Raw genomic sequence first — 27,752 nt, 5'->3', positions numbered from 1 at the left:
GGTGCAGAGACATTCTGGACAATGTGGCATTACCTACCCTGTGGCAATACTTTGGTACAGCTCCGTATTTCTACCAACATGACCAAGCATCACACACAACATATGGTGTACAGGCTTTGTTTGAAGAACAGAACATCTGAAAACTTCATTGGCCAGCCCAAAGTCCAGATCTCAATCCCACATAGCATCTTTGGGACAAAATAGAACATCATATCTGTGCATGGCCAACATCATTCCCTGCATATCCATCTGAAGCTCTCATCGAGGAATGGAGGCAAATTTGTCGGAATTTGGTGGAAATCATGCCTAGGAGGGTTACTGCAGTCATTGTGACCAAAGGCGGGCCAACACCATATTGAAAAACGTGAATAAAGACGAGTTTCATCACCAGTGTGTGTCCAATACTGGTGTCAACATAGTGAACATGCATAGCCTCTTCCATTCTGGTGTGCAGAAGACTTCCATAGTGCAGCATCAACCTGAACATGCCAGTTTGTCGCATTCAGAGACACGTACAGAAAAGCAATAAGGCCTTTGTAAAACTCAGAAAGAAGCTGCACTGCAGGTCCCTAATGTCCAGGACTGGGGAGTCTAGAATACAGGACTTAAAAAGAGAACAAAGCAACACATTTAAGAATTATTGCTGCATGCACAACAGCTACAGAAAGCATTACCTCTCAGATTACATAGGTGCCCGCATTACAGCTCTGTAATGAACCATCTCCATACTCTATTATAGACGCACACATACACAAATGTGCCTGAGAAGTCCGAGCCATAAGATCTGTGTTCCATTAACAAGTCAATCTATTAAAAGAAACATCTGTGCGAGGTCTGTATCCCAGAAAGTAAAACAGGATACCACATTGTCTAAAAATACAGCAGGAACCAGCAATGCCACTATGTTTATTGGCTTGTTACGCTGAATGAACACAGCCGTTGGGTGGCACCATGTTGCCCATTGCAGCACGTTCCCTCCTGATAGATTACAAAAAACACAATATACTAAAGGGTTAGTTTTCACTACAAATGTCTTCAGCTAAAAAGGTAATATTCAGAAGGAGCTCCCAGGCGGGCAGTAAGACAGAAGAGTCCCAACACAATTTTAACACATGGCCTTTACAAGACGTTTTCACACCTTAAAGGGGTTGTCCCGCGCCGGAACGGGTTTTTTTTTTTTCAACCCCCCCCCCCCCCCCCCCGTTCGGCGCGAGACAACCCCGATGCAGGGACCTAAAGTAAGCTTACCGGAGCGCTTACCTTAATCCCCACGCTCCGGTGACTTCTATACTTACCGGTGAAGATGGCCGCCGGGATCCTCTTCCTCCGTGGACCGCAGCTCTTCTGTGCGGTCCATTGCCGATTCCAGCCTCCTGATTGGCTGGAATCGGCACGTGACGGGGCGGAGCTACACGGAGCTACACGGAGCCCCATAGAGAACAGGAGAAGACCCGGACTGCGCAAGCGCGGCTAATTTGGCCATCGGAGGGCGAAAATTAGTCGGCACCATGGAGACGAGGACGCCAGCAACGGAGCAGGTAAGTATAAAACTTTTCATAACTTCTGTATGGCTCATAATTAATGCACAATGTACATTACAAAGTGCATTATTATGGCCATGCAGAAGTGTATAGACCCACTTGCTGCCGCGGGACAACCCCTTTAAGGATAATGAATTCTAATGTCCTAATATCATATCAGCTCCATGATCCCTAAAACCTTCATTTAAGGCCCTTCCAAGTCCCTGCAGGGGTGTGATGGCAAAAAAAAAACAAAAGGCCCCACGTTCAATTGAATGTGCATGTTCCCTTTTACTCCTTTTCCCCTGTATATTTCATCCACTGACTAGGTATGCTGTGAATTTTTTTTTATGCTTGATAAAGGAGGTGGAACCTGAAAAGCGTTGCATATTAATCACTAATCTATCCTTATAATTGTTACTTGGTTTATCGAACATTAAGTTTCAACTGTTACTTGTACATTAAATAAACTTTATTGGAAGTTCCGTCTCCTTTAGGGTGCGTTCACACGAGCGCATAAACGGCACGTTTTTGCGCCCAATCGTATAAACGTGACCATCTGAGGCGTTGGTTTCCAATGTATTCGTTCGCACAGGCAATTTTACGGCGCGTAAAAACGGCAACCCGAAAAAAAGACGGAACATACGCGACCGAAATACGCGCCAACGCATATTCGATGGCCGAAAAGATAGTTTGCAAAGTAGGAACAAACGATAATACGCTTTCTAGCTCTGGTCATGATCGCCGAAAAACGTTCTTTCCAGCGATTAAACGCTGTGCACGTGTGAACGTAAATACGCCTACGCTCGTGTGACCGCGCCCTTAGGTCGCTCATCTGCCTTTGGGAATCCAACTAGGGGAAGTCTATTATATTTTAGACCCCCCTTCTCAAGGAAATGAAGATACCCTTTACTATATATATATATATATATATATATATATATATATATATATATATATATATAAAAAAAATTGCCCTTTAAAAGGACCTTTCTGAGCACCGGAACTATTTGTATTTAGAAGATATTCTATATGATTAAGATATATAATTGCGGTGTATAAGTGCAGAAGCACATTTAACCCTTTCCAATCCACTGTCTGACTTCTTCCTACGTTCTGATTAAAGCTTGTACAGCTCCAATGTCAGAAGACGTCCAACAGGGTATTCTTACCGTCTATTGCCAGCTACTCCGCTGTCGGAGCCTCTCTGATGCACACACACTGGCTTTAGCCAGCAGATGGCACCGTTGTATAACAGCAAAAAGAGAAAGCCTTTTAGAAAAACCCCAAAACCAAAATTGGATTGGAAAGGGTTAAAACCAGTGTTTTAGACATTAGTCATAGATAAGTGATACTGTAGTAAAATATGCCAAATTAAATAGTTGCAAGCTTCCTATTACATTCACAGCATCTTGAGCCAGCTCTGCTCCACCTGCAGGACCCTATAGCAGGTAAAACCTGCAACAGATCTTTGCTGTAATTTACACCAGTTTCTGGCGTAATTCTAGTGAACTTGACTGATTAGGGTAGTTTTATATCTGCGCTCAGGGTTCTGCTTTTCTGCTCCGCTCGGGTAGCAGGAAAAAGGAATCTCTGCGGCCAATCGGCTCCATCTCTGGATTGAATCTAACAGCGCGAGTCGCACTCCATTGACTATAATGGGGTCCGTCCACTTTCCACCCAGTTTTTGAACGGAAGAGAAAGCATACATACTGTCCAGTATTTTCAGGTTCCAATGAAGATGTGAAACGGGCCTTACTCCAACCCCTCCCGCCAAACCCCACTTCTACAAAATGGTAGAAAATGCTAAAAAGTCACAAGATTTTGAGCCAATGGAACTTATGTATACGTTTGGAACTTTTTAATGGCAGAATTCTGGCAGAAACGGTTTTATAAATTCCCCCAATGCCCATCGCTCCATGATAGAGAGCAGCAGGGACGTTGCGTGCCGCCATATAGGTTCTGTGCAAGGTGCATGAACTCCTAAAGTGTGCTAAGAGTCTGTGCATTAAGAATCCCAGCTCCAATTATTAGGAATAGGAGTGTGGTGCTGTTTATTACCTCTAGTAAGGCAGCAGAAAGAACATGGCTAGAAAGCAGTCCACATGTGCCACACTTGCCAACTTCCCCAGAATGTCAAGAGGCTCCCAGCACATTGCATATCTCATTCTCCAGCGGGAGGGTCACCGTTAGTAGAAGACTCATGTGGCTAGTCTATTCCTGTGCTGGCGGCTATTATGGCATTGATCAATCTAGAATCATGGCACGCGGTACTATAGCTAGCCCAGTGAACTTTGAGAAATAATCTTTGTGTATCCTCCTGTGCCTTCCACCATCACAGTGGTAGTGCCAGTCATTTCGAGCCTTGCTGCCTCATTACAGCACCATGCTCCCATTTCTATTAGCACTCCTTCCGTTGCCACTAATATCTCCCGGCAGCAAGCTACAAATGGCAGCAAGAGCACTGCGCCTGCAAGTTACCAAAAGGCAGGACTAAGGCCTCCTGCACACGGGTGGGTCAGACCCCACATGCGGGATTCCAACAACTGAGTGTGACCCGATGCCCGGCTGGTGACCCCTGCGTACCTGTCCAGCGTTCTCTGCGAGCGCAGCGGATGTGCCCACTGGCACTCTGTGGAGCATTGCAATGACGTACTCATTGCGGAAGTGCCACGGGACAGACAGCTTCTATTAAATCGATTTCCACTCGTGGGCAGGTAATCGCGTTTTGCCATAGCATGCTATGGGCTGGATTTGCTGCAGAATCTGGAGACGGAATCCCATTCCAGATTTCGCAATGCAAATCCACCCGTGGGCAGGAGGCCTTAGAGATAAGTAATAAGTTTATTCGTTATTTTATGGGGAACCACTGAAGAAAAAAAAAATAATAATTAAGATATATATATATATATATATATATATATATATCTTACCTCTCAGAAAACCTCTCTAACATTTTCTTTCATTAAACAGAGCCTACAGCATAGAATTGAACCAAATGTGAGGACTTCATGATTCACAGCTGTTCTGTGTGCCAAGAGATGGCAAAAGCACAAATCGCCCACCAATTCTTTCATGCAAACTAAACTGGGGATTGTATGTGTATATAAATATCTGTTCTCCCGATGAACTTTAACCCTAACCAATGTTTGCAAATCCCTGTACCCAATACCGGCATAATGTGTTAGATAATGTCATATTTCAGGAACGTACTGGAAATGATCAGACGTCCATGGCCTCTTTCAGCAGTTGTTGATGTAGAAACACGCAGTAAATTTAAACTTCGCACATCTTGAGCCATTATGTTATTTTTGTGTACAAACCTTCACTTGCATGCAATACTTGGAAAGAGTCTGGCACATCAAGAATCACATGAAGCTTGATTATGCAAGACTAGGGGAGTAGAAGCCAGACATAGGTTATTAAGACCTATGTGTTTGGAGGGCAAGCCTTTATTCATGGCATGTTGTGTCACAATATACACAATACGTCATGAAGAAGAGCCGTTGCTTTAAAAGGTGCAGGTAATTTTTAAGACCCATCTATGGATTTTACTCCTGTTGTCTTGCATAATAAAGCTTTTTCATGTGATTCTTGACGTGCTGGACTTTCTCCAAGCATCTGCATGAACAGTGGCAACATTGCAGGACTCATGCAGGTGAGCTGATGCCCTTCTGCTTTCTTCTTGTTTGCTTGGATGTGAGGTTTAGGTGCGCATATTGAAGTTAAAAATTTTCAAAAACATTTAAATCCAGTTTGTCAAAAAATTACATGAAAGGCTGTGACTACTGGACTTTGAAGGCCCAATGTACATAAAGTGCCTAGTGGCATTTTAATGTGTCAGATATCTACATTCAGTAAATATGTGCGTACAGGAGTTTAGCATGAATCTTATTTTAGAATTAAAGTTATTTGTACATGCAGAAGAATAAATAGAATTGCCCTGCCTACCAGAGATACAAAATGTCCAGCAAAAGTGTTAACATTTATGGCAAAGTATCTATAAACATAGAAATTTGTTTTATGGCAATTTTGGGGTCTGTAGGATTTTTTTTATTTTTTTTTTAAACTAAGCACAGAAAGCTCCAGTTCTCTTCCGTTTCCAAATATCAAATTACCCTATAATTTTAGGCATATTCAGCTCCCAAGGCCAAAAGGCCTAATATCAGCACTCTATACCCACCTACTCTCAGCTAAGATCAGCTATAACCCACTGTCCAACCAGGATAAATAGCAGTCTTGTATCCCTTCCCTAACGACTAAAGAATGGTCAGATATAGTGGAATCCCATCCAACGGTATCCCAGCTGTTAATAAGTTAATACAACTCTACATCATCCATCAGTCTTATTTGACCCCAGTGTATCTCCGTAAACCGGGTAGAACTCCACCATCAGCCTGTCACAGATGCCATCAACTCAATGACGATTTCTGGCATCTGATATGGGGCTACCCTAATATAATACGTTTTTGGTTTGAGGTCATCAATTTTATATCCCCACTCTGACCTCCACCTTGGAGTATAAGTTTAGCCCCAAATATTATGTGGTGTGGCCTATTTGATAAGGAACACTGGCTACATGACCCGTGAATATTTCTTAGAGAAATACTATCTCAAGCTCAAAAAAACCATACCATGAATTGTATGGCGGTGGAATCACCCTCCCTATCAAGTTGGAAGAGGCTGGTTAACACAATCATCCCTTATGGAAAAAAAAGGCATATACCAGAATGGAGGGGGGGGGGGGGGGGGGCTAGTAAATTTCCCCAAAATATGAGCTCTTGGTTGGATACACATTCCACGCTACACACCAATTAATGGTTACCCAGCCCTTTGGGTGAACTTAACTCTTTTTCTTGATTTTTACATGCCAGTAAATTTAAATTCAAGTTCAGGTTTGAATGTTTACTAACCTTTTAATATTCTTTAACAGAAAAATCCTATTTTTGACATTATATAATTGCCAGTTAAACTAAGAACAATACTGTTTTGTAAGCAATTTTAATGTTGCATCATTGTATACTGGTCTAATGCAACCACTGTGTTAAATAAAACAAAAACACACTCTAGGTATGGCATTTTTTTCTGGCATCTTCCCCACCCATAGGCTTCACTGCAGGAGTGCAAAAAGCACCAGCACAAAAATACAAAAATGTTACAAAAACACTAACACAATGGAAAAAAAAGGAGACCAAAATGTTTTCGCTGCAGGCCACCTAAATATACATTAAAATATATTAGAATGCAGGCGTCAACCAGCGTTATGACATTTGTTACTTCAGATGTAAGCCCAATTTACACACAACAATTATCGCTAAAAATTCATTCAAACGATGGCTTTTGAACAATAATCGTAGCATGTAAACGCTTCCATCTTTCACTCTTCGGCTGAACGATGATTTTTAGGTGAGAATAAAATCCACTGTTCAGCCGGAGACTGATAGCAGGGACCGCACGCAGTGTTCTCCACAGGAAAAACTGATTACTTTGTATTCAGCCGACAGCCCATGTGAAGACAATGCAGTACCTGTGTAACCTTAGTACCATATGGCCAAGTGCTAGATTTTCATTCCAACAGTTCGCGCCAAAAAGGACTTTCCAAAATGAGTCACAGTATGTATTTGGGTCTTTGAGAAAACACAATAAAAGGAATGTGAATTGTGCATAGAGAGGCAAATAAAATGTCTGGAAAACAGCAGGGTTAGTCACACATTTACATTTTATTGAATTGCTTCATCAAATTTATCAGTCATCAACTGCCAGCTTACGCAATCCTCTTAATAAAACTGTTTTGACAGATTTAAGAAGAATATCTCAGCTGCACAGAAGGGAGAGGATCCTCATTAAAATGCAGCACCTGGAGATAGTTCAGTCCCACTCCATACCGGAAGGCATGAGGAAGACAAATGATACGCTTAATTAGTCCATGTAAGAATTGTTCATATCTGATGTGTGGAAAGGGCTGGGACATTGACTGATCTACAACCTAATGGACTGAAACGACCACAAAGTACCTTTGCACAAAGTGCCAATTCAGGGGATAGTATGGAGTCAGCAGCTCATATGTGAACAACTTGCGACTCAATTTGCATAGAGATTCCATTTATGAACGATAACTGATCTGTGTAAAAGCAAACAAGCGACTGTTTGGACGCTGTAATTACTTTTTTTGCGACTATCTAAATATGATTTGCCCTCTGTAAAAGGTACCTAGAAGGGGTTGTCAGAGTTAAGGAAACACCCCCACACCCTTCCCCCGTCACCTGGTCCCTCATGTATTAGGCCTCATGTCCACGGGGAAAAAAATCAGGCCCGCTACGGATTCTCCATGTAGAATCTGCAGCGGGTCCCTCCTGCCCCGCGGACATGAGCGCTTAAAATAGGAATTTAAAAGAATTAACTCACCCGCAGCGGGCCGGGAGGGTCTTCTCTTCCTCATGGCCGGATCTTCTTTTTCGGCCGGCAGATGAACTCAGCACACCGGCGGCACGTCGCCGGCGTGCCGCGCGCATGCGCCGGGCACATCCGCTGAGCCGAAACAAGAACGATCCGGCTGTGAGGAAGAGAAGACCCTCCCGGCCGGCTGCGGGTGAGTTAATTCTTATATTAGGTCTCCCGCGGATCCGGACGGCTTCCATAGGCTTCAATAGAAGCCTGCGGGAGACCCGCACGAAAATGAAGCATGGTCCAGATTTTTTCATGCTCCATTTTTTTTAAAATCACTTTTATTGACCATCCGCGTGTATTTATCTACCCGCAGGTGGTCAATGCATCCCTATGGGGTGCGGATCCGCGGGCAGGAGAAGAGTTAAAATCCGCTGCGGATTTTAATTCTTCTTTTGCCCGTGGACATGAGGCCTTAAAGTAGAAAAAAAAAATTTTTAAATCTGCAGTTACGCGAATCTCCCTGTGAAGTCGCTTTTCAGATGGAACCTGTCTACAAAAAAAGCTGCAGCAGCCAATGACAGTGCTCTGTGATCGTGGCAGAGTGCTGTCATTGGCTGCGGCGGAGAGGAGAGAAATAACTGCAGATTTATTTTATTTTAATGCATGGGGTACCTTTTGACAGGGTTTCCTTACCAGCAGGTCATAGAGCCGGAGAAGCTGAGCTGATTGATATATAGGTTTGTGGAAAAAGATTCAGCAGAACTTGTATTCTAATCATTTCAATCTCTGCTCCTTCTGATTTTCTATGGTCCAGTGGGCGGTCTTATCAGTGATTGACAGCTGTGCATGACTGCATCTATGACAGCTGTGCATGACTGCATCTATAGAAATGGCAATCACTGATGGCTCCGCCCATTGGACTGTTCAGCTCAGAAAGAACAAAGACATAAATGAGTAAAACACGAGTTCTGCTGAATCTTTTCCCACAAACCTATATACTATCTGCTCAGCTGCCCCTGCTCTATAACATGCTGCCTGCAGTATGGGGTGTATTTTCATGCTGACAGGTCCTCTAAGTGTACACGCTACCCGACTCCTAAGAGTTTTCCAGCTCTGCCATAATGACCTATGAAGCATGCTAAGCAAGCCCAAGCAAGCTTGGCTGACTGCCCGTCATCAAGCCTACCACAACATGAGCGACAAGCTACAGGGTGGTCAACACTCCCTTTTAATACAGTTATAGGGGTGGTGGGTGAGATGGGACCACCACAGTGTACAAGGGGGCTGGGATTACACAGACAGCCAAGCGTGGCTGAGCTATTACGTTTCTGGAACTTCCAATGGAGCTACAGAAATGTTGATATTATGCTAACTACACAGGCGACCATGGTATCGCGCTCATGAACAGGCAACTTACCCGCGGATGTAAGGCGTTTTTTTCAGGCAAAACCGCGTCTGTAAAATGCTGATCCTCTTGCGAGAGTTTCATGCACGATAGAGGAACGGAAAGGTTTACCATTAATTTCAATGTGAAACCATGCACATCGCTCATGTATGTGACTACATTCAAAAGAATAGGGTTCATAGTTGCACGAGCTTTGTGCATCTCAACGCACAAATCTTGCATGAGTTACTCTGCCGCGTGAAACCGGCCTTCACCAACATAGGTTGCTGCGCTGTGCTGCTTGCATAACTCCCATTGACTTGTGGGAGCTACGGAAACCGGAGGCCCACTTGGCCGTTTCTGTACTCCCAACTGCCCTTGGCCACCTTGAACAGCCGAGCCAGGGCCGGTGAGGGCCAGAGCAGGAAATAGTCTGATAGGTGCAGGACCCACCCGTTATGGCAAATTCTGTGGATATGCCATAAAAGTCTGAGATGAGAAGAATACTAATAATAGTAAGGCCGGCGTCCGCGTATATCTGTCTTTTACTTCTTTATCAGCACTGCGGATGGCTGCGGCAAGCTACCGTCAGATATGCGCAGTACAGATTTTATTTTTAATGTTTATTTTTCCTGCGCTGTTGCTATTTTAACACAGATCCACATATGGATTTATCCCCATCAACAGGCAAAACGCACATGCAAAACTTCCAAAGCAATTCTGCGTGAAGACATTTCACTTAATTCCACATCAGGATTTTGCCCATTGACAGGTTAACATTCACCGCATTATTTTCAGCATGTATTCCGCATCAAAAGTAGTCTGCAAAACCTGCATTTTTAACATTTTACGCTATTTTTAACACGGAATTTTCCGTGTCAATGGACAAAATCTGCATGCAGAAAAATTGTATTTTGTCGACTTTCCGTGTCAAAAAGAGACAAGTCACTTCTTGATGCATAAACGCGAGTTTCAGCATCAGAATTTTGCACACCTATTTTGCCCATCGATAGGGCAAATGCTGAAGAATAAGACAAGTCAAAAGTTGTGATTAATGGAGGACCAGGTGCTGAGGCTCCTGCTGATGGCTGAAATGAAGAGGCTGCAGCGCGCTGCCTCCTCAACTCCTTTCGACAGCCCAGATATAAGAAGCACGATTGACTTCTATGCAGCCCGAAGGAACCAAAAAGCGGCAAAAGACAGGAGAGCGGATTCAGCGCTCCTGTGGGCACTGCAGCCCCCCCATTCTAGCGACCAGCAGGAGTCTCAGCATTGGAGACCCCCCCCCCCCCCCCCCCGCATAGCAGGTCAAAACCTTGATTTATACAGATTACTACAATTTCTTAAGAGTGCACTGATGATTTAGGTTGTTTGCCGTTTAAAAAGCATATTAATTGCCTGCGCCATCCACCATCCACGGCCCGCTGCCGGGATCAGCGTTACAATTGCCCACCTTCTCAATGACAGTCAGTATATGGCCCTGCATAAACATGGGCAAGAACTCCGACAGGCAATGACAGCTTTGCTAATTAAAGGGCTTGTCTGGACACTGGGTGGCTCAAGCTAAAAGAAAACATGCCCTGGGGCGAGATTTGCTTCAGCAGAGCAGGTTTGCTAAACATCAAATATTTCAAATACTTTGGGATTCCTGGTCTATTTGTGCTAGTATTTTAAAAAAAGTTTCACTCCATCCACAAAGCTTTCTCAAAATGTAAAGTCATACTGAAAGTTCCGGATAAAACCAAGTTTATACACATTTACATGCCCGCAATCACACATTGGCGTTGGGGGTTCCCTTTAGAGCCCAAGGTGAAGGTCTTACAGAAAATCCCAGAAGAATTAGTGCAGCATGCTGTGCCATTTCATCCAGTAAGATGCCGACTGGCCCCATTATCATCCATGCGTGCTGCCCAGCTCTGGTTCCAGTATTTTTGTTGGAATTGTTCTAAAAATCCATCCCTGCAAAGTGTTAAAAATAAAAATTTACAGAACCACTAGACTAATGGGTGTAAGTGACAGAGCGCTGAAATCAGCGTGCATCACTATACCCGACTACCCGCAGCCCGGGCAGGTTCTCAAACATATATTCCCAAAGTGATGCTACCGCCATAGGATTCAGATGGGTTACTAGTCTAAAGAAAGTCTGTGCTCAACATTTAGTAGATGAAACTAATCCCAACATATGATGTGTTAACAACTATGTAACTATCCTTTATAGTTTTCCTCCACGCTTTCTGCGCATACGCAGATCACTATGGAACTGTTCAAATGGCGCTTCCACTGCTCCAGTTATCTGGGCTTGGGCTCTCTGCCCCTTCATACTTTTAAGCACACACATCACCCAATTTGAAGAGACCGTGCAGCTGGGGTGAGAGTCCTGGTCTTCTCGGCCCAGTGACATCACATAAATAGGACTGAGCTGCTGTACCAGGGACCACTAAGAAATGTATGCAGCAAGTGCTGAGCGGCTGGGCAGCCGAGGGATGGACTCCTGTCAATCACATATGATGGCCTAAGGATGTTAGCAGTACTGGTGTTTCAGAAAACCCCTCATAAAAAGGACCAGCTTTTGCCCACACCTTGTAGTATTTTAACCTCAAAACAATCCTGGCTCCTGGAACTTGCCATTTTAAAAACTGAAAGCTCTTCCCCCCCCCCCCCCCTCCCACCCCCCCCCCCCCCCCCTCATCCCCCCATCCTTCTAAATTTTTCATTACACAATGAAACAAAAACTTTTCTTATTGTATTTGTTCTTTATATTGAAGCATGTGTATTTAACATTTTTCTTTTTTTTTTTTTAATTTACACAAAAATAGAATTTGAGTAGGCAGGTCTAAAAAATGTGTTGAGAGAACCCCTTTAATTTATTCCCAACACCCTAGAAATCAATACTCCCCTATTGCTCCTCGTTCGGTCTTCTTACCACGTCTTCTCCTCGCCAATCTTCTCCTGGCTCCTCCAGTCCTCCGGGGGTCATTCACCTCCAGCCGGATCCCTTCCGGATCCCTAGCTGTAGTTCCCTTTCTGCAGGGCAGTGAACGTTATGAATGGCGTAATGTTCACTGCATAGCAGGGAATGCCGAAACATTGGCAGGCTGCTTTAGCGTTACATCTTTCCGCTAGGGTTTCATACAGTATATAAAACACCAGCAGCGACACATCGCGCATGCGCGCTAAAGTAGGCTGCAGAGGATTCAGCATTCCCTGCTGGGCAGTAAACACTACATCACTAGTGACGTAACTTTGTACATTGCCCTGCAGGAAGCAGAATGCAGGCAATGGACGTTTTGTCACAGGAAGAAAAAGGATCTGGCCGGCTGGAGGAGCCAGGAGAAGATCTGGTAAGGAGACTGCCTGGGGAGGAATACACAAGTATAGAATTTATTTATTTTAAATGACAGAACTCATTTAAAGGGGCACTAACTTTTCAGACCACTTATGCTCATCTACTAGCTTGTGTCTCATCGTTTCTGTAATACACTTGTATTAAAAATGTGTTGCTTTACTACTGTATGTCACATTTGAAGTGGCCGCTACCACCGTTCTGCCTTTCAGCTTTTCTGCAATCCACTGTCTGTTGTTCCTTTCCTTAGCAATGGGGGGGGGGAGGGGGCGAGCCATCTTTACTGGCAGCAGACTGACAGATCTGTATACAATGATCTTCACAACATGTGCCTCTCCTAGGTGGGTGTGCAATATACACACATACAGATTATTGGGTCCACTCACCATTTGGCCAGAATCGTCCTGGAAGAGCAGAGAGGCGGACATTCAGATACCGCTACCCTGCTGATTGAACAATGCAGCATAGGAAGCAAGGGCGAGTAAGTGCATAACAGTAAACTGCTGGCAGAATGCCGAGCTTGCCACACACCTATTGCATGAAAGTGGATTGCAAACAACAAAATGGGGAAGACCACCTGAAAAACCATAGCTTACAGATAGGAAAGAAGGTGTAAACAGCAGAAAATGTTATATTGTACAGAGCGCGTTTAAAACTAATATTTTACCCTTTGATACCCAAAGGCAGACCTTCAGGCCACAGGCACTGGGGCTGTCATCTCGTTACATTAAAGCCCCTCTTACATGGAAAGATTTGGGGGGGGAAGAGTCACTGGTTAGATCCAGCTGTTTGCACAGCAATTGTGAAGTGTAAATGCATGCAGTGAAAGACCAATCAGCAATAATTCACTGATCGGATCTTTCATGCAGACCATGACTGGGCCCAACAGTTGTCCCGTGTAGAAGGGGCTTCAGTGCATCCACAGATTATGCATACAACCAATTGACGCAGTACAACATGATTGACAGCAGACTCCCCTTTGCCAGCCGCTCACGCATACAGAGTCGGATCTATCCCTTCCATGACAAAGGATTACAACATTTTAGCACATGCTGGAATATCTCTGTATATGATATTAAGTTCTTCAGCTCATTGGAAGCGCTCTGTAGGTTTAGGTCGTCATTTTCACACAATTATAGGCTGTGTGCGCCAGACTTTACAACCCGAGCGGCAGAATACATATGTGGAGTCATCAGTACAGACTCGGGCCGAAGGAGAACACTTCCAGTGTCAGATGTAGGAAACGGCTCGTCTGCATTCCAACAATTCTCATCTGTAGCCTAATTCACATAGAAAATAATCACTTGAAGCCGATCATTTTTACCCTTTGTTTATAGAGATTATGTTTGCTCCGATTTCAAAGTGGAAAGCTCATTTTTTCTCCAAACACTCCCTCGGCTGGGTTTGAGAAGATCCCTTCCCCCCCCCATCTTCCAGCTCGTCTAAGTTTACTTTGGCCACTCTCGCCAGCAGTGGAGTAAAGTTTATGTAGACAACTATTGTTTGCCATTTGCAAAACCTAAATTCATTTCAAGGAAGGGGGACTGACAGCAGACATTCCCATGGGTATTGCCAACTATACAAGCAGAGCCCCACTCCCCCTCTCCTAAACCCTCCTGTCTGCCAAGAGGCTTGAACACTAAAAAACACATATGGATTTCAGAACAGTCAGAGCATTGTAATACACAGAATTCCTAACATTTGTTATTCAGGATCTGCGAGGCTTCGACTGGATGCAGAGCGCTAGTCTTATTATTGTTAGCCCATGTGCAGAATCGAATATCCCACCAGGTCCAACACCGCAGGAAAGTATCCAGAAGGGCGGATGTGGGCTGCGTACTATGGCTGTACTACGTAGTATTGCTCCATGGCCTGTAATGGGCATATTACCTGCATAATACGCACCAAAACAGGACTTGCTGCAGTTTCTTACACGAGCGGAATAGGTGCGTTAGAAAGACGCAGCTCTGAGTGGCTCAATGCAATTCAATGGGCTATTAGGACTGAGTAATATACAGCCCACATGCACCTATGTGAGCGAACCCTTAGCTTTAGGACTCGTTCACACAATCTAGTTGCCAGATTTGACATTTAACCCGCATCAGAACTTTGAGGCTGAGCCTCAGTGTTCTGCTGAAGATTTACATGCAATTTTAGCCCTAGTCAGTGGGGCAAACCCGTATACAGCCATTGTTTCCACGGGGAAATCATGTCAAGAATTGGCATGTCAAGTCTTTTTTCCGCATGTGTGAAAAAAAAACCCAAAAAACTGTGCAATGTGAACTTCAGCGCAAATTTTTAAAGCATTGAATGCTAAAATGGCACATATTTTGGAAGAGAAGCCACACCGACGATACTCCATGAAAGTTTAGCCCTGGAGAAACGCTGGTGTGCTATCCTTATTTGCATTTGACTATATACAGACAGCACACCGTCCCATTACAGCCAATGGGGCTATACAGACACTTTTTCCATAAAGGCTATTAAAATAATTATACATACACTAATTATATATCATGTTTTATCATCTAGTCCAATTTCTTAGACGTGATTCAGCCGTATAAGTCAATGGGTGTACAGAGGGAAGAAGAGAAGAGAAAACAAACAAACACACACACAAAAAGGTGTGCAGTTTTTTTTACTGATCGCCACGCAACACTAGAAAGAAAAAAAAAAAAATCGTCTGATTTCTTTTTGCACATGTGAAAAAGACAGATGAGACCCAGATGGAAAGAACAGATACACACAATGCATACAACATACACACGGACTAAGATGAGACTTGTCTGAATAAGCCCTATGGGTTTGAAACAGTTTTCCCGCAGCAGAACTGTGGAAAATACGCAGATTTAAAAAACACAAATTTGATGTGGAATACCGATTTCGTGAAGACCCTACGCCATATAAATGAAACTGCACTGCATTATTTTACCCGGGATGTCCAGATAGAACTGTGATAAACTAACCGTTTATTAATCTGCTGCAGTGCAGCTGACGCAGAAATTAATGTTGCCACACACAGCGGGACAAAGTGCATTCTGCAGTATTTCACAGAACACTACATATTCTTATGCAAGGGGTTAAAAAAACCACGAGAATTAAAACCCCCTTCACCTTTTTTTATTCTCTTTTTTTTTGGAATGGCACATGACCACCAGCCTGCCTCTACTGGGTTCCGAGCAACATCTCTAGATGGGGAGAAGGGGAATAGGTCTTATTTTCTTAAAATAATTTGACAGGCTTGGAATTGTGTAAAGTTCTAGAAAACACTTCAGAGAACATAAATAGTTGAAGTGAAATCCCAGAACCTCACCAATATGTGTGTAAATATACACAGCAGTCAATATGAAATAAAATAGGCAGACTGAACAGTGAGGACCAAGTCTAAGTGGCTCTACTTTATAAAGCAGCATATTTCTGAGCCAATTATAGAAAAATATGTTTATTAAATGTGGTAAGTCTAGGGTTAATGGTGGTAACTCCTACATAGTTTTTAAGCCAAATAAATTTTGATACAGTTAGCACATATGTAAAACATTTTCACTATCCATGTGTGGGTTGCCTTCATCTCCAACAGACAGAACAAGTTATACACCAATAGAATTATATATATGCCCTAACTGACTCGCCACTAATTCTCTAACTTCCCGATGTCGTACAAACATGAAATTTGGCAGGGGTATTCTTTAGATCTAGAGATGAGCGAGCATACTCGCTAAGGACAATTACTCGAGCGAGCACTGTCCTTAGCGAGTATCTCCCCGCTCGCAAGAAAAGGTTCGGCTGCCAGCACGGGTAACAGGCGAGTTGCAGGAGTGAGTGGGGGGGAATTGGGATAAAGATCTCCCCTCCGTTCCTCCACACTCTCCCCCGCAGCTCTCCGCCCGCCGCCGAATCTTTTCTTCCGAGCGGGCAGGTACTAGCTAAGGGCAATGCCCGATCGAGTAATTGCCCTTAGTGAGTATGCTCGCTCATCTCTATTTAGATCCTAAATAGGAAAAGTAAAGGGGGTCACTACTCGATTTTTCAATGCCAATTGGAAAAGTAAGTGCATCCCTATGTAATGTAACTTCCCGGTGTCGTAGAAAGCGTGAAATTTGGCACGAGCATTCTTTAGGTCCCAAATGAGAATTGGAGGGATGGGACATTCTGCAGAGAGACATCGGTGCATGCAGCCTGAGGAGAATCTAAAGCTCCTCTATGTGTATACATATTTTATTCCTCGGTTCCTCTAAAGTAACCTTGACTTCATAAAGTTTTCCTTGCGAACACCACATAAACACCTGTATCAAAATAACTCAGGCAAAACCAGGTATATCAGCTAGTAGGATATAAAGTTCATCACCCCTGGACTGACAAAGTCTCTTCCTGCCCAGATGTTTTCTGAGAAATTCAATCACACAGTGAAACTGCCACATTGCCACTAGTAAAACTATAGAACCCTCCAGACCCTATCGCAACATCAGGCCAAATGGGAGGGGGCTCCAAAATTAATACCATATACATATTTTTCTCCTTATGAACTGCAGAAGTCAAGTGTCTGATCATTAACAAAGGGGAAAAGTATACCAGGGTCACAAGTGTCATCAAGATGCAAGAAATATATAACTTTTGGTCGTGAGCCGGTATATCATGGCGTATGGCAATGATTTTGTACTGCGCATGCACGCCATCATACGCAGCCTACCTTTTTTTGCCTAAATTTCCCACTGTCGCTTCAGCTCGTATCAACACCGCCCATATGAAACGTAATATGTACAGTGTCGATAATGCGTCCATAGAGAAGAATGGGCTCCATCGGGTGTAATACGGGTAGAACACAATGAATATTTGCAAATGTGAACGGATCAATGAAAATCAATGTACTTTCATCGACTCCATTCACCACATAATTCGCAGTGAAGTTACACTCATGAGAGACCGGCCTAAACGCAAGATGATATAAAATGTTCTTACAACGGCAACCACATTGACATGCAAATAAAAGCAATAAAAAAAAAGATACAAACTACCGTGTGCATTAGATTACTGCTCATGACATTACCTATAATGCTAGCCTGCACCCACACAACTATATATGAAAAATATAATAAAATAGTCGCCATCAAGTCAATTACTACAAAATGCTAAAATTGTAAAGTGCAAAGCGTGCAAAAAGCAAACACATGAATAAAATCAGAAGTAATGAGCTGGATGCAAAACTCGGATCGATATTGCGCTGGCCAACATGTGATGGTTATTAGTGTATCTTGACGCCACCAGGAACTCCTGGTGGAGTCAAGTTTGATGGGAGTGGGGGGGGATGACATTCAAAAGAATGAGGTTCATATTCGTGTCTCTTGCAGTGCACAAATCTCGCATGATTTTCTCAGCTGTGTGTAAACAGCCGTCTAGTTCTCCATAGACATAATGGACCACAGCTGTGTGAAAGGAGAAAAAAAGTACCTGCCTGAAGAGGAAGAAAAGTCGCCTGCGCCATTACTATGTGCAGCTTTCAGCATATAAAATATCACAGTGCCAACCTATGCTGCATTGGTAGAGGAGCTGAGACAAGTATGGCGCGCCATGTCTGTATCCCCACCCCTCATCAGGAATACTAGCAGCGTATCACTGCTGGAATATAAAGCGCTCCAATGTGGGTTTCATCCTCCTACGGAGGGACAAAAACCTTGTGAAACAGACCAAAGTGATTTGTGGGCGTTAATGGGTGAAAACGGGACAGAGAAATTAAAGAAAAGTGAACTGTGCCCAAGTGTTCTAAACTTTTAGCTTCTTTCGCTTTCCAAGAGGTCATGAAAACTTTTCAGACCGCAAGCAAACAGTAGCAGAATGGATTGTCAGATGGGGGTCTGCACCCCTCATCTTAGGCTGTGAGCGGTAGGTATACAGGTGCGTAGAACACAAGTTGCAGTCCCAGCATATTGCAGGCTTCACTACAAGCACACATCATGCAATAAGACTAAAAGAAATCTGCTTTCCCATTAGTGGAGGAGAGATGGAGCAAAAAATGAACAGTATTGCTAAGGCCTGCAGTGGCTCGTGCCTTAGGTTTGTGGCATGTCCCACTGAAAATCGTATTGGGGTGGATTCACATGTGGCGCGTATCATAAAATGCATTAATTTTTTCTTTTTTTTTTTTTTACTGGTGTATGGAATCCCACATCGGTTTGCGTTTTTGCTCGTGTATGCGTGCACATGTAGAACGTATTTTATGCATGCTGTCATGAACTGGTTTAAAAAAAAAAAAAAAAAAAAAAAAGTCCTCATGTCTCCTAGCAACATGCGTAAAAAGGCCATTCATACGCAACGTAATTACGTTATGTACTGCGTTCCAAACGCACCATACAAAATAGGGCTGTACACACGTAATATGCGATAAAAAAAAAAAGAACGTAATGCATTCTTTTTTTACGCATGCACAATACGCAAGAAATATAAGCAAGTGTAAGTGGAACAATAAAAATAAGTACGCACAATACAAATACGTTGGTGTGAGCTCGGCCTTCAGTTATTAACAATAAGGGAAGTCTCTATTTACGATGTAAAATCCTCGGAGTCAGCGCCAGTCACAATATTTAGGAGGGGAACTTTAAACACTTTAATTAGAAGCATAAACACTTTTTTACAGGATTTACCCAAAGCTCTTACTTATCCTCCAACACAAAGAGTCTTGTGAGAGCGGCCAGCGACATCTACTCCGCTCCCACGGAGAGATTACAGGGAAGCAAATCTCATCCGCACGCTGCGCAAAACATATCCACGGATTGTTAGGCTGCAGCGGGGCAATTTATGCTACAACTTGGCACTGCGGATTTCCCATCCTGAAATGAAAAGGTGAAATCCAGGAAAAGTCTGCACTATTTAGTGCGATTTCTGCTTCCGACACGCACACAGAAAATCCAAAGCAGCTCTAAGACGTGGGGTCAAACGGGTACGTGACACTGTGGAGGTGGGCGTATATCTGCATCAAAACCTCTGGCACAGGCCACCTGTGTTCCATATAGGTCTGAACAGCTTGATAAAGGCGTCAGCTAGACGCAGAAACGCGTTGCTTTTAATATTTCACTTATACTTGATTGTTATGTGGGGAATAAAAATATTGGCTTTCTATTTGAACTGAGGTTTTTTAGAGGCTTATTCCCTTGTTTACCTAAGGGTTAATGTTGTAGCGCAGCTATAAAGAAAGTTTTTTCTTTTTTTCTATTTATAGGTCTGAACAAGGAATTCAGCCACTCATTTGAAGAGTAAACGCGCAGCATAAAATGGCGCGCTGTGAACGGAGGGCCTGCACCATTTGAATTGTGGATTCTGCAATCGCATATAAAAAGCAGCAATCGAAAAGCACTTTTTTTCAACAATTTGCTCACTCAGTCTTGCAGATAGGAATGCAGGACTGTCTGGGGAGCAACGATCCGTCCAGCCGGCCGCCTGCAACCTCCGCTTGTTCTTCTGGGCTCTTCCTCCACAAGAACAGGGCCGCTCACACATGATCACGGCAAAGCGACACAATTTCAAACTCCGCGCTTTCCCACGATTTTACTTTTGGCCCCAGCTTCCTGCGGTCGGCAGTGATTGAGCGCACCACATCATTGTGATGAGGTGCGCAAAACGGAAATATAGAACAGATTACACTCGAAAATCGCAGCGCTGGAAAGCATCGTCCAGTGCATGCCTGTGAGGCCCCATTGATTTTAATGGGAGAGTTACACCGCGATTAAGGCAGCGTTACAAATGCCACATTGTTTTATTAAATGGTATAAACCAGCCGAGCCCAGAGAGCACCGGCCCGCCCCCAAACCACGCGGGGCCCCGGAGAGCACCGGCCCGCCCCCAAACCACGCGGGGCCCCGGAGAGCACCGGCCCGCCCCCAAACCACGCGGGGCCCCGGAGAGCAGCTTTCACCACAACAGCACAAGAAAATGGGTGGTCGCCTGAGTGATAAAAGGATGTTCCTGGAGGCATATTAGCCTTTTACGCCGTACTTCGGCCCTAACTACCAATGAGGTTGAATCAGCGAACCCAAACAACTAATCAGGTTCAATCAGACAACCCAAAAAACCAATCAGGTTGCTGGAATTGTGAATCAGAACCAATCAGGTTGCTGGAATTGCTACATAGTACCACGCTGATGAGTAAGAGGCTAATATGCTATGGAGTTGGGGGGGGGGGGGGAATACTTTGTTATTTCCTGTTTGCGATCTTTCTTCCACGTGCATAATAAGCGATCCTTAATGTACATCCAAGCGGAAAGCCGCATGCATTCACGACCATACGCAATTCTCTTCCGCAGCGACTATCTACAAGTAGAATCTGAACCATTTGTGCAAGTTTGCCCTTATTAGGGTATCATTACTCACTGGCCAGGATGGCCCGCTCTACAATATAAATGGAGGCGGGGGCAACAGCAGGCAGCAGAGTTAAGCTGACATACAAGAGATGTATTTTTTATTTTCAAGAAAGAATGGTGAAACGAAAATAAAAAAATATATATATATTTTTGGGGCGCTGCTCAGAAATCTGCCTGTGTGACGGCATAGAGTCATGCTGGAGAAAATAGTACTTAGCGCTGAATTTTCTCATCCAGCTACTTGACAATACCAAGAGTGCCTGAAAAGTTAGCACAAATCAATGAATTTATTTCCACACACAAATTTATAGGGGAAGGGGAAGGGGAAAGGGGGAGAAAAAAAAAAAACAAAAAACACAACACACACCACTTTTAAAGTCTATCTAAAAATATGAAACGCCACAAACACTGCTTATTTTTCTTGACTTTCTGGAGCGTGGCATTTATCTTTGTTTTTCCCAAAGACTTCTATATCAAACTTTATTTTACTTTATTTTCCTGGCGTATTTTAAACAGGTTTCGGACCCAAAATTATTCACATCCGTCAATCGCTTACCAAAACAGTTAAACGTCATCCATAATGACTAAGCTATATAGTGACATCAGGGGGTGGCAGGGGACCCCAGGGAGCTGAAGAGGAATTATATAACGTATAAGATTTTCTTAAAGGGTCTGAATAGTAATCAGATCCTGAAGAATCCCCTGTCCAACAGGTTCTGAAACCAAAGGAACTACAAGAGGGAAATGTTGATTGCTCTACCATATGGAAGTGACGGCCCCAGTAATCCTCAGAACCCAGCATCCTGCAGCAACTGTTAGCTGCGTATCTGTAAAGGGGCTTCAGTCTACAAGAATTACAGCTAAACGATGAACTGTGTTCCATTTACGTATATGGTACCCCATATGTTACTGCCCAGATCCCCCAGAGCGCTCCTGCCATCCAATCACTAACAAGCCTGTCAGTCAACTCCGAAGAATTGGATAAAAAAAAATAAGTCAAAAGTTACAAACTGATAATCGCACTGGAGTTGCAGATACACGGGATGCGCCATGTGAAAGGGTTCACTTAGCCCATGTATAGGCTAACAGCATGGAGCTTTCTACCAATACACCTACAGTTCATACAAGAGTGTCAGCTCTTAGGTCCACACAAAACACATTCTAGGCTTGAGGTACCATCATTAAAAAAAAAAACCTTTCAAAATACCCAGGGCAGTCTGCTGCGTCATATTGGGGGTCTCGAGTGGTTTCATGAAGACAACCCCTCCTAATATGGCATGTGGAGAGGGGTGGTCTTCACAAAACCTCCTCTTTAAAGGGGTTGTCTCACGCCGAAACGGGTTTTTTTTTTTATTCAATAGGCCCCCCGTTCGGCGCGAGACAAACCCAAGGGATGGGTTAAAAAAAAGAAAAAAAAAAGTTTATTACTTACCCGAATCCCTGCGCTGCAGCGACTTCTTTCTTCCTTTACCAAGATGGCCGCCGGGATCTTCACCCACGATGCACCGCGGTCCATTGCCGATTCCAGCCTCCTGATTGGCTGGAATCGGCACACGTGACGGGGCGGAGCTACGAGGACCAGCTCTCCGGAACGAGCGGCCCCATTCACCAGGGAGAAGACCAGACTGCGCAAGCGCGTCTAAAAACGCCAGAAGACAGCGAATTTGGACGGATCCATGGCGACGGGGACGCTAGCAACGGAGCCGGTAAGTGAATAACTTCTGCATGGCTCATAATTAATGCACGATGTATATTACAAAGTGCATTAATATGGCCATACAGAAGTGCTGAACCCCACTTGATTTCACGAGACAACCCCTTTAAGGGAAAAGGGAAGCAAACCCCTCTGCTTGGGATCCATTTCCGCTTGGGCAAGTTTCAGACGAGCATATTATTGACAAGCGCCCCACAGCCTCGTTCTCTGGGACTGGTCCTTCCCTGCAGAAATCTCTCAGCGTACAAGGTGGGCTCACACGAGCGGTGCGTATACAAGGCGGGCTCACACGAGCGGTGCGTATACAAGGCGGGCTCACATGAGCCTTGTGTATCACGCAGCGTTTTACCGCTGTGTCATCCGGCGTATGGCAGCACACGTAACGCCGCCATTCTCAGCCTGGCTTGCTTCTATTCTAAGTTTCTGGCTCTGCCTCGTTGCATATAAAGGTCACACATAGGCAATATAATTGTATACGTAGAGTATTTATTACACACCCATAGAGGCTCCATCGCGCATCCTGGTTTAGGATAACATTAGTTTCTAGAGCTCGGGGTGTATTCAGATCGTCCCCATGATGCTGCAGCAATAAGTGACGCACCGCAAGGATTTATTGCAATTTTTCCAAAAGCGACAAGAACTGCAACAGTTTGTGAAGTACAATTACACAACTGGTTCCCTTCACATCTTACTACAAACAGGCCAACATATGTTAGGTTACTGCATAAGCCAATAGTCAAATGTGCAGGTTCAGAACATGAAACACCTCCAGATTCAGTGGCCCCCAGTAGATGTGGTGCGGTCAGTTTAGATCCAGCACTACGGGCACAGGTGGAAGCGCGAGATTTATAGACAGAAGCAGCAAGCTGGGGTCCGGTAATTGGAGGGTCATTCTACCCTTATTTGCATGCAGAAGGCTGATAACCACCAGCATGTGGCCAGCAGTTGTAACTAACCTTCAGTTTATGGTACTATTAAACAATCAGAAACAGGATCAAAAGTCATAGGATCCTTTTAGGACTTGATCATTTTTCTCCCGTTCAAAGATTGCCTCCAAAACTCTTACAGGCAACCTTTGGATTGGAGGAGGAGGAAAAAAAAAAAGAAGAGGATTTTTCCTTCTTTTTCCCCAATACAAAAGGTTGCCTGCAAGAATTATGGAGCCAGCAACAGTTCTGCATTTTGTTCAGTTGGGGTTTGTGGGGGGGGGGGGGCAATCATAATACAAGCTCCAACTCTTCTGTCCAGATGGGAAGACGCTGCGACTGTAAAAAGCAATAAAAGTACATGGATTTGTGGAGCTATAAATCAGAACTAGGAATCAGTAGGAACACGTTAAAAAGCCATGTTCACTAAGGATCTGATACGTCACCAGTGCACTAAACACGACACAAATCACTTACAGTTACTGTCTGCATATATCCAGGAGGGGGAAAAAAATGCAACTTCTATCGATGTTTAACCTAACCAAACAGTATCAGTGAGTGCCGCCAAGCCCCAGCTCTGTTCACACTGCAGTCAGGGCCTCCGACTTCTAGTACCACTCGGGTCAGCTCATCACAAAGTACCAAGAAATAAGGAGCGCGGCTACTAAATCTGGATGTTGGACCTAAAGGATGCGCTAAACATGACAATACCGCCTCACAATACTGCTGCTCAACAGTAAGGACACCTCACAAGTTGTGTAACCATACGAGGCGCCAGACAATACACTACATCGCCATTATTCAGTGCAGCAGCAGAACCTGCAAGATCTCAGTCTGGACAGAAGGCTTCTTCCAAGCGGGGGACACAGAATTTAATTTTTCAGAAATGCTGCTTTTTTTTTCTTGATGTTTTGAGACTTTTTTTATGCTGTTAAAAACAAAAAAAAAACAAAACAAAAAAAACACTGCATCCAGATGTTAGCTGCGGGCCAATAGGAAGTTATGGAAGGCAGGACCAGCAGTCGGGATTTCTTTCTGCTGGTTTATTCTAACTTTGGTGTAACTTTAGGGTCCATAGTGAGTTTTTTTTGTAAACCACTACCTATGTTACAGCAGGCAGGGGGTCTTTTCTGAGATTTTCCCATACGCTTCTCTATAGGAGGGGGAGAAAAAAAAACATCTAAAGAAACACCAGGTTTTTGTAAACTTGAAAAAGTGCCATGAATCCCATACTTTTTGGTAGGGATTTTCCAGTCCTATAGAGAAACCTATAGATAGGTGCATAATAAAAAAACGGCACCAGCTAGAACATACTTTGTTTGTTTTTTAAGGGGGTGTGAGGGGGGGGGGGGGGGTGAGAGTGAAGGCACCTATAGTAAGAAAAAAAAATTAGTTTACAGTACGGTTTATAAATCCTTAGTAACCTGCATCTAACATCTGGTAGTGTCGTTACTGCTGGGGAAAAGAAAAACCTGAAAAAAACTGCATTTTTGGGGTCCAGAGAACTAATAGGAAGTAAAAACTGGCAAAAAAAAAAAACTCCCCAACTTATGGTGCATTTCATAACTGATTGATCTGCAGCTAACATCTGGCAGTGCTGCTCTTCACTAGCAAAACCGCCAGAAGAAACCCCAAAAATAGTGGAGGATTTCTTAAAAAAACGCAGTTTGTGAAAGCAGTCTTTGATCACGTGACTCGCCTGATGGGGGTCACACTGTAAGCGACAGGGAAGTTTACAAACTGTACAAAACTTCATTAAACGAGAAACAAAAAAACTTTGAGAATCAGGACAAGAACCCCCTAGAAGGCGAACACAAGTGACAAACTAGTAGAAACAGCCCCACGACCACCGGATGAGATCTGCAAGACCCCCGAGGAGTCACAGCTGGAACTACCGCGGGGGGTCTGCGCTCAGAAATCACTGTCCTGCGGCTCTCCAGCTGTCGGGACACTACTACTCCCAGCATGTCCTGCCCCCCCCCCGCACTCCGGGGGACGAGCAGGCAGACTTGTCTGCACAGGGCCATAAAAAGTAAACTATGCACATCCCCCCTCCCCACAGACATCAGCTGCGGCGCCCCCTCCCGCAGCCGACACATGGCACACAAGAGTCAGCGGCACTCACCCAGGACGGGGACTAAACAGCACGACAGCAGGAACACAGCTCGCAGCGGAGCGCCCATGGTTCTCCCGGCCGTGCAGCCCCCCACCCTCCCCTCAGTCCGCTCAGGGTCCTTCTGTCTCAGGCAGATCCCATGGCCTCGAACTCCCTCCTTCAATCCCTCCTTCTCCTCTTCCGACTGCTTCATGGACTCTGGGATGACACGCCCCCTTCTTTGCACACCTTACTCAGACAAACCACGCCTATTAGCCATAAACACGCCCCTTGGCCAGTAAGATTACATGCTTGCCTGCCAATTCCCGTAGCCACGCCTTTTGTTCGATTGACATTGTCCGATAGGCGACGCCCACATTCCTAATAGAACACTTGGCGCCCGCCACACAGAACACGCCCACAAAGCCGACTTTTTCATCGAGCCCGCCCTTTCTCCAGTTGGAAAGTTGGCGGAGAGGCGGTAACTTCCGCGGCGTCCTCCCTCCTGAGGCGGCCCGGGCCGGTGGTGCTCCGCTACATGGGACGCGAAGCAATTGTCCATGGTGTTACTGTCTGCTCTCCGAGTTCTGTTATCTCCGGGGATGGCCCCTGGATTGTGGGAAACATCTCCGTCCACAATGGCGTGGGACCATCCCTGAAACTCACTTGTTGGTCTAACAAACGGCTGAAAACCTCGTGCTTCACTGATGCATGGGCTGTAAAGGGTTAAAGCAAATACTACTACAAAAATACAGCGGCCACAGCCGGTTACCCCTATATCCACCGGACAAGCAGAAGGGGTAAATGGGCACAATTTATAGAATGTATCAATATCAAATGTGCAACAGCCAATAAAAGCCGCTACTAAGAGACTTAGGCCTCCTTCCCACGAACGGATTTACGCCGCGTAAATTCGCGGCAAAAATCCGCTGCGTTGCCCCCTGCTATTAGGTTCTATTGAACCTAATAGCACAATGCAGACGATGCGTAATTCCACCGCGGAATTACGCGCCGCGATTTCTCCCGTCCTCACCCGCAGCATGCTCTATTTGCTGCGGGTGAGGATGGGCTGTACGCGCTGACGGCTTCCATTGCAGTCAATGGAAGCCGTCCGTTCACGCTATCTCCCGCTGTAACCAGCGGGAGATAGCGTGAAAAAACGCTTTCCCGCCCACCGCCGCGCGTCATATGACGCCATATGACGCGGCCGGCCGCGTCACGTGACACGGCCGGTGACGCGGCGGCGGTGGGCGGGGAAGCGATTTCACGCTATCTCCCGCAGGTAAGTATAGGGGCTCTGGGGGGCGCCGTGACGGGCTTCACTGCGTAATATTACGCGGCGGAGCCCGTCACGCTCGTGGGAAGGAGGCCTTAGGCTGGGTTCACACGGGGCGGATTTGCCGCGGAAATTCCGTGCGGAATTCCACCGTGGCAAATCCGCCTGCAGCCGCTAATCCCGATTTCTCAGAAATCTCGCCCCCACGGAACAGCAAAGCCGGCGCTGCGCCGTGGATTCGCTGGCTGCAACATGTTTATTTTTTTTTCCTTCCGCTGCGGCCATGCTCTCCTCTAAAGGAGCGCCAGCCACAGCGGAAGAGCAGGGGGCCGGGACGCTTCAAAACCCGCAGCTAAGTGCCGCGGGTTTTGAAGCAGCGCTTCTCCCAGAGGAAATCTCACGGTTTTTCGCTGCGGCCAAGCCACAAGATTTCTGCCAGGATTTCGCTGTGTGTGAACCCAGGCTAAGGGAGTCTCACACCTGCAGCAGGGATTCCAAAACTAGACTGCTGCCGCAGGGAACCAGGTGGTCTTCTGTGACTAATCCAGGTTTAGTTTGGGCCCGGATGATGGCTGTGATTGTGTCTGGAGACTTCAGAGTGAGCACCTCAATCCTGCCTTTGCTGTGGAGTGGCACACTGCCCCCTGCTGGTGTGATGGTCTGGGGGCCGGGCACACATCGCATACAACAGTCGGTCACCCCTAGTAGTGGTAAGAGGGACACTAACCACTCAGTGATATGTTCAGGACATCCTGCAGC

General features: G+C 45.0%; 1 protein-coding gene across 1 annotated transcript in view; it reads right to left on the bottom strand.

Annotated features, from left to right (window-relative positions):
* The window catches only part of LRP5 (LDL receptor related protein 5), a 168,366-nt gene extending 142,445 nt beyond the window's left edge, over positions 1 to 25,921 (bottom strand). Inside the window, exon 1 of the mRNA XM_066584175.1 lies at positions 25,748 to 25,921. Coding sequence (XP_066440272.1) covers positions 25,748 to 25,805 — 58 coding nt within the window. The 5' untranslated portion in view covers positions 25,806 to 25,921. The remainder of the gene's footprint in view (positions 1 to 25,747) is intronic.
* Positions 25,922 to 27,752: the final 1,831 nt, after the last annotated feature.

Source organism: Eleutherodactylus coqui, chromosome 11 (genome assembly GCF_035609145.1).
Source record: "Eleutherodactylus coqui strain aEleCoq1 chromosome 11, aEleCoq1.hap1, whole genome shotgun sequence".
Lineage (NCBI taxonomy): Eukaryota > Metazoa > Chordata > Amphibia > Anura > Eleutherodactylidae > Eleutherodactylus > Eleutherodactylus coqui.
The sequence above is the reverse complement of the archived record's forward strand: the minus strand, read 5'-3'. Positions and strand labels throughout refer to the sequence as shown.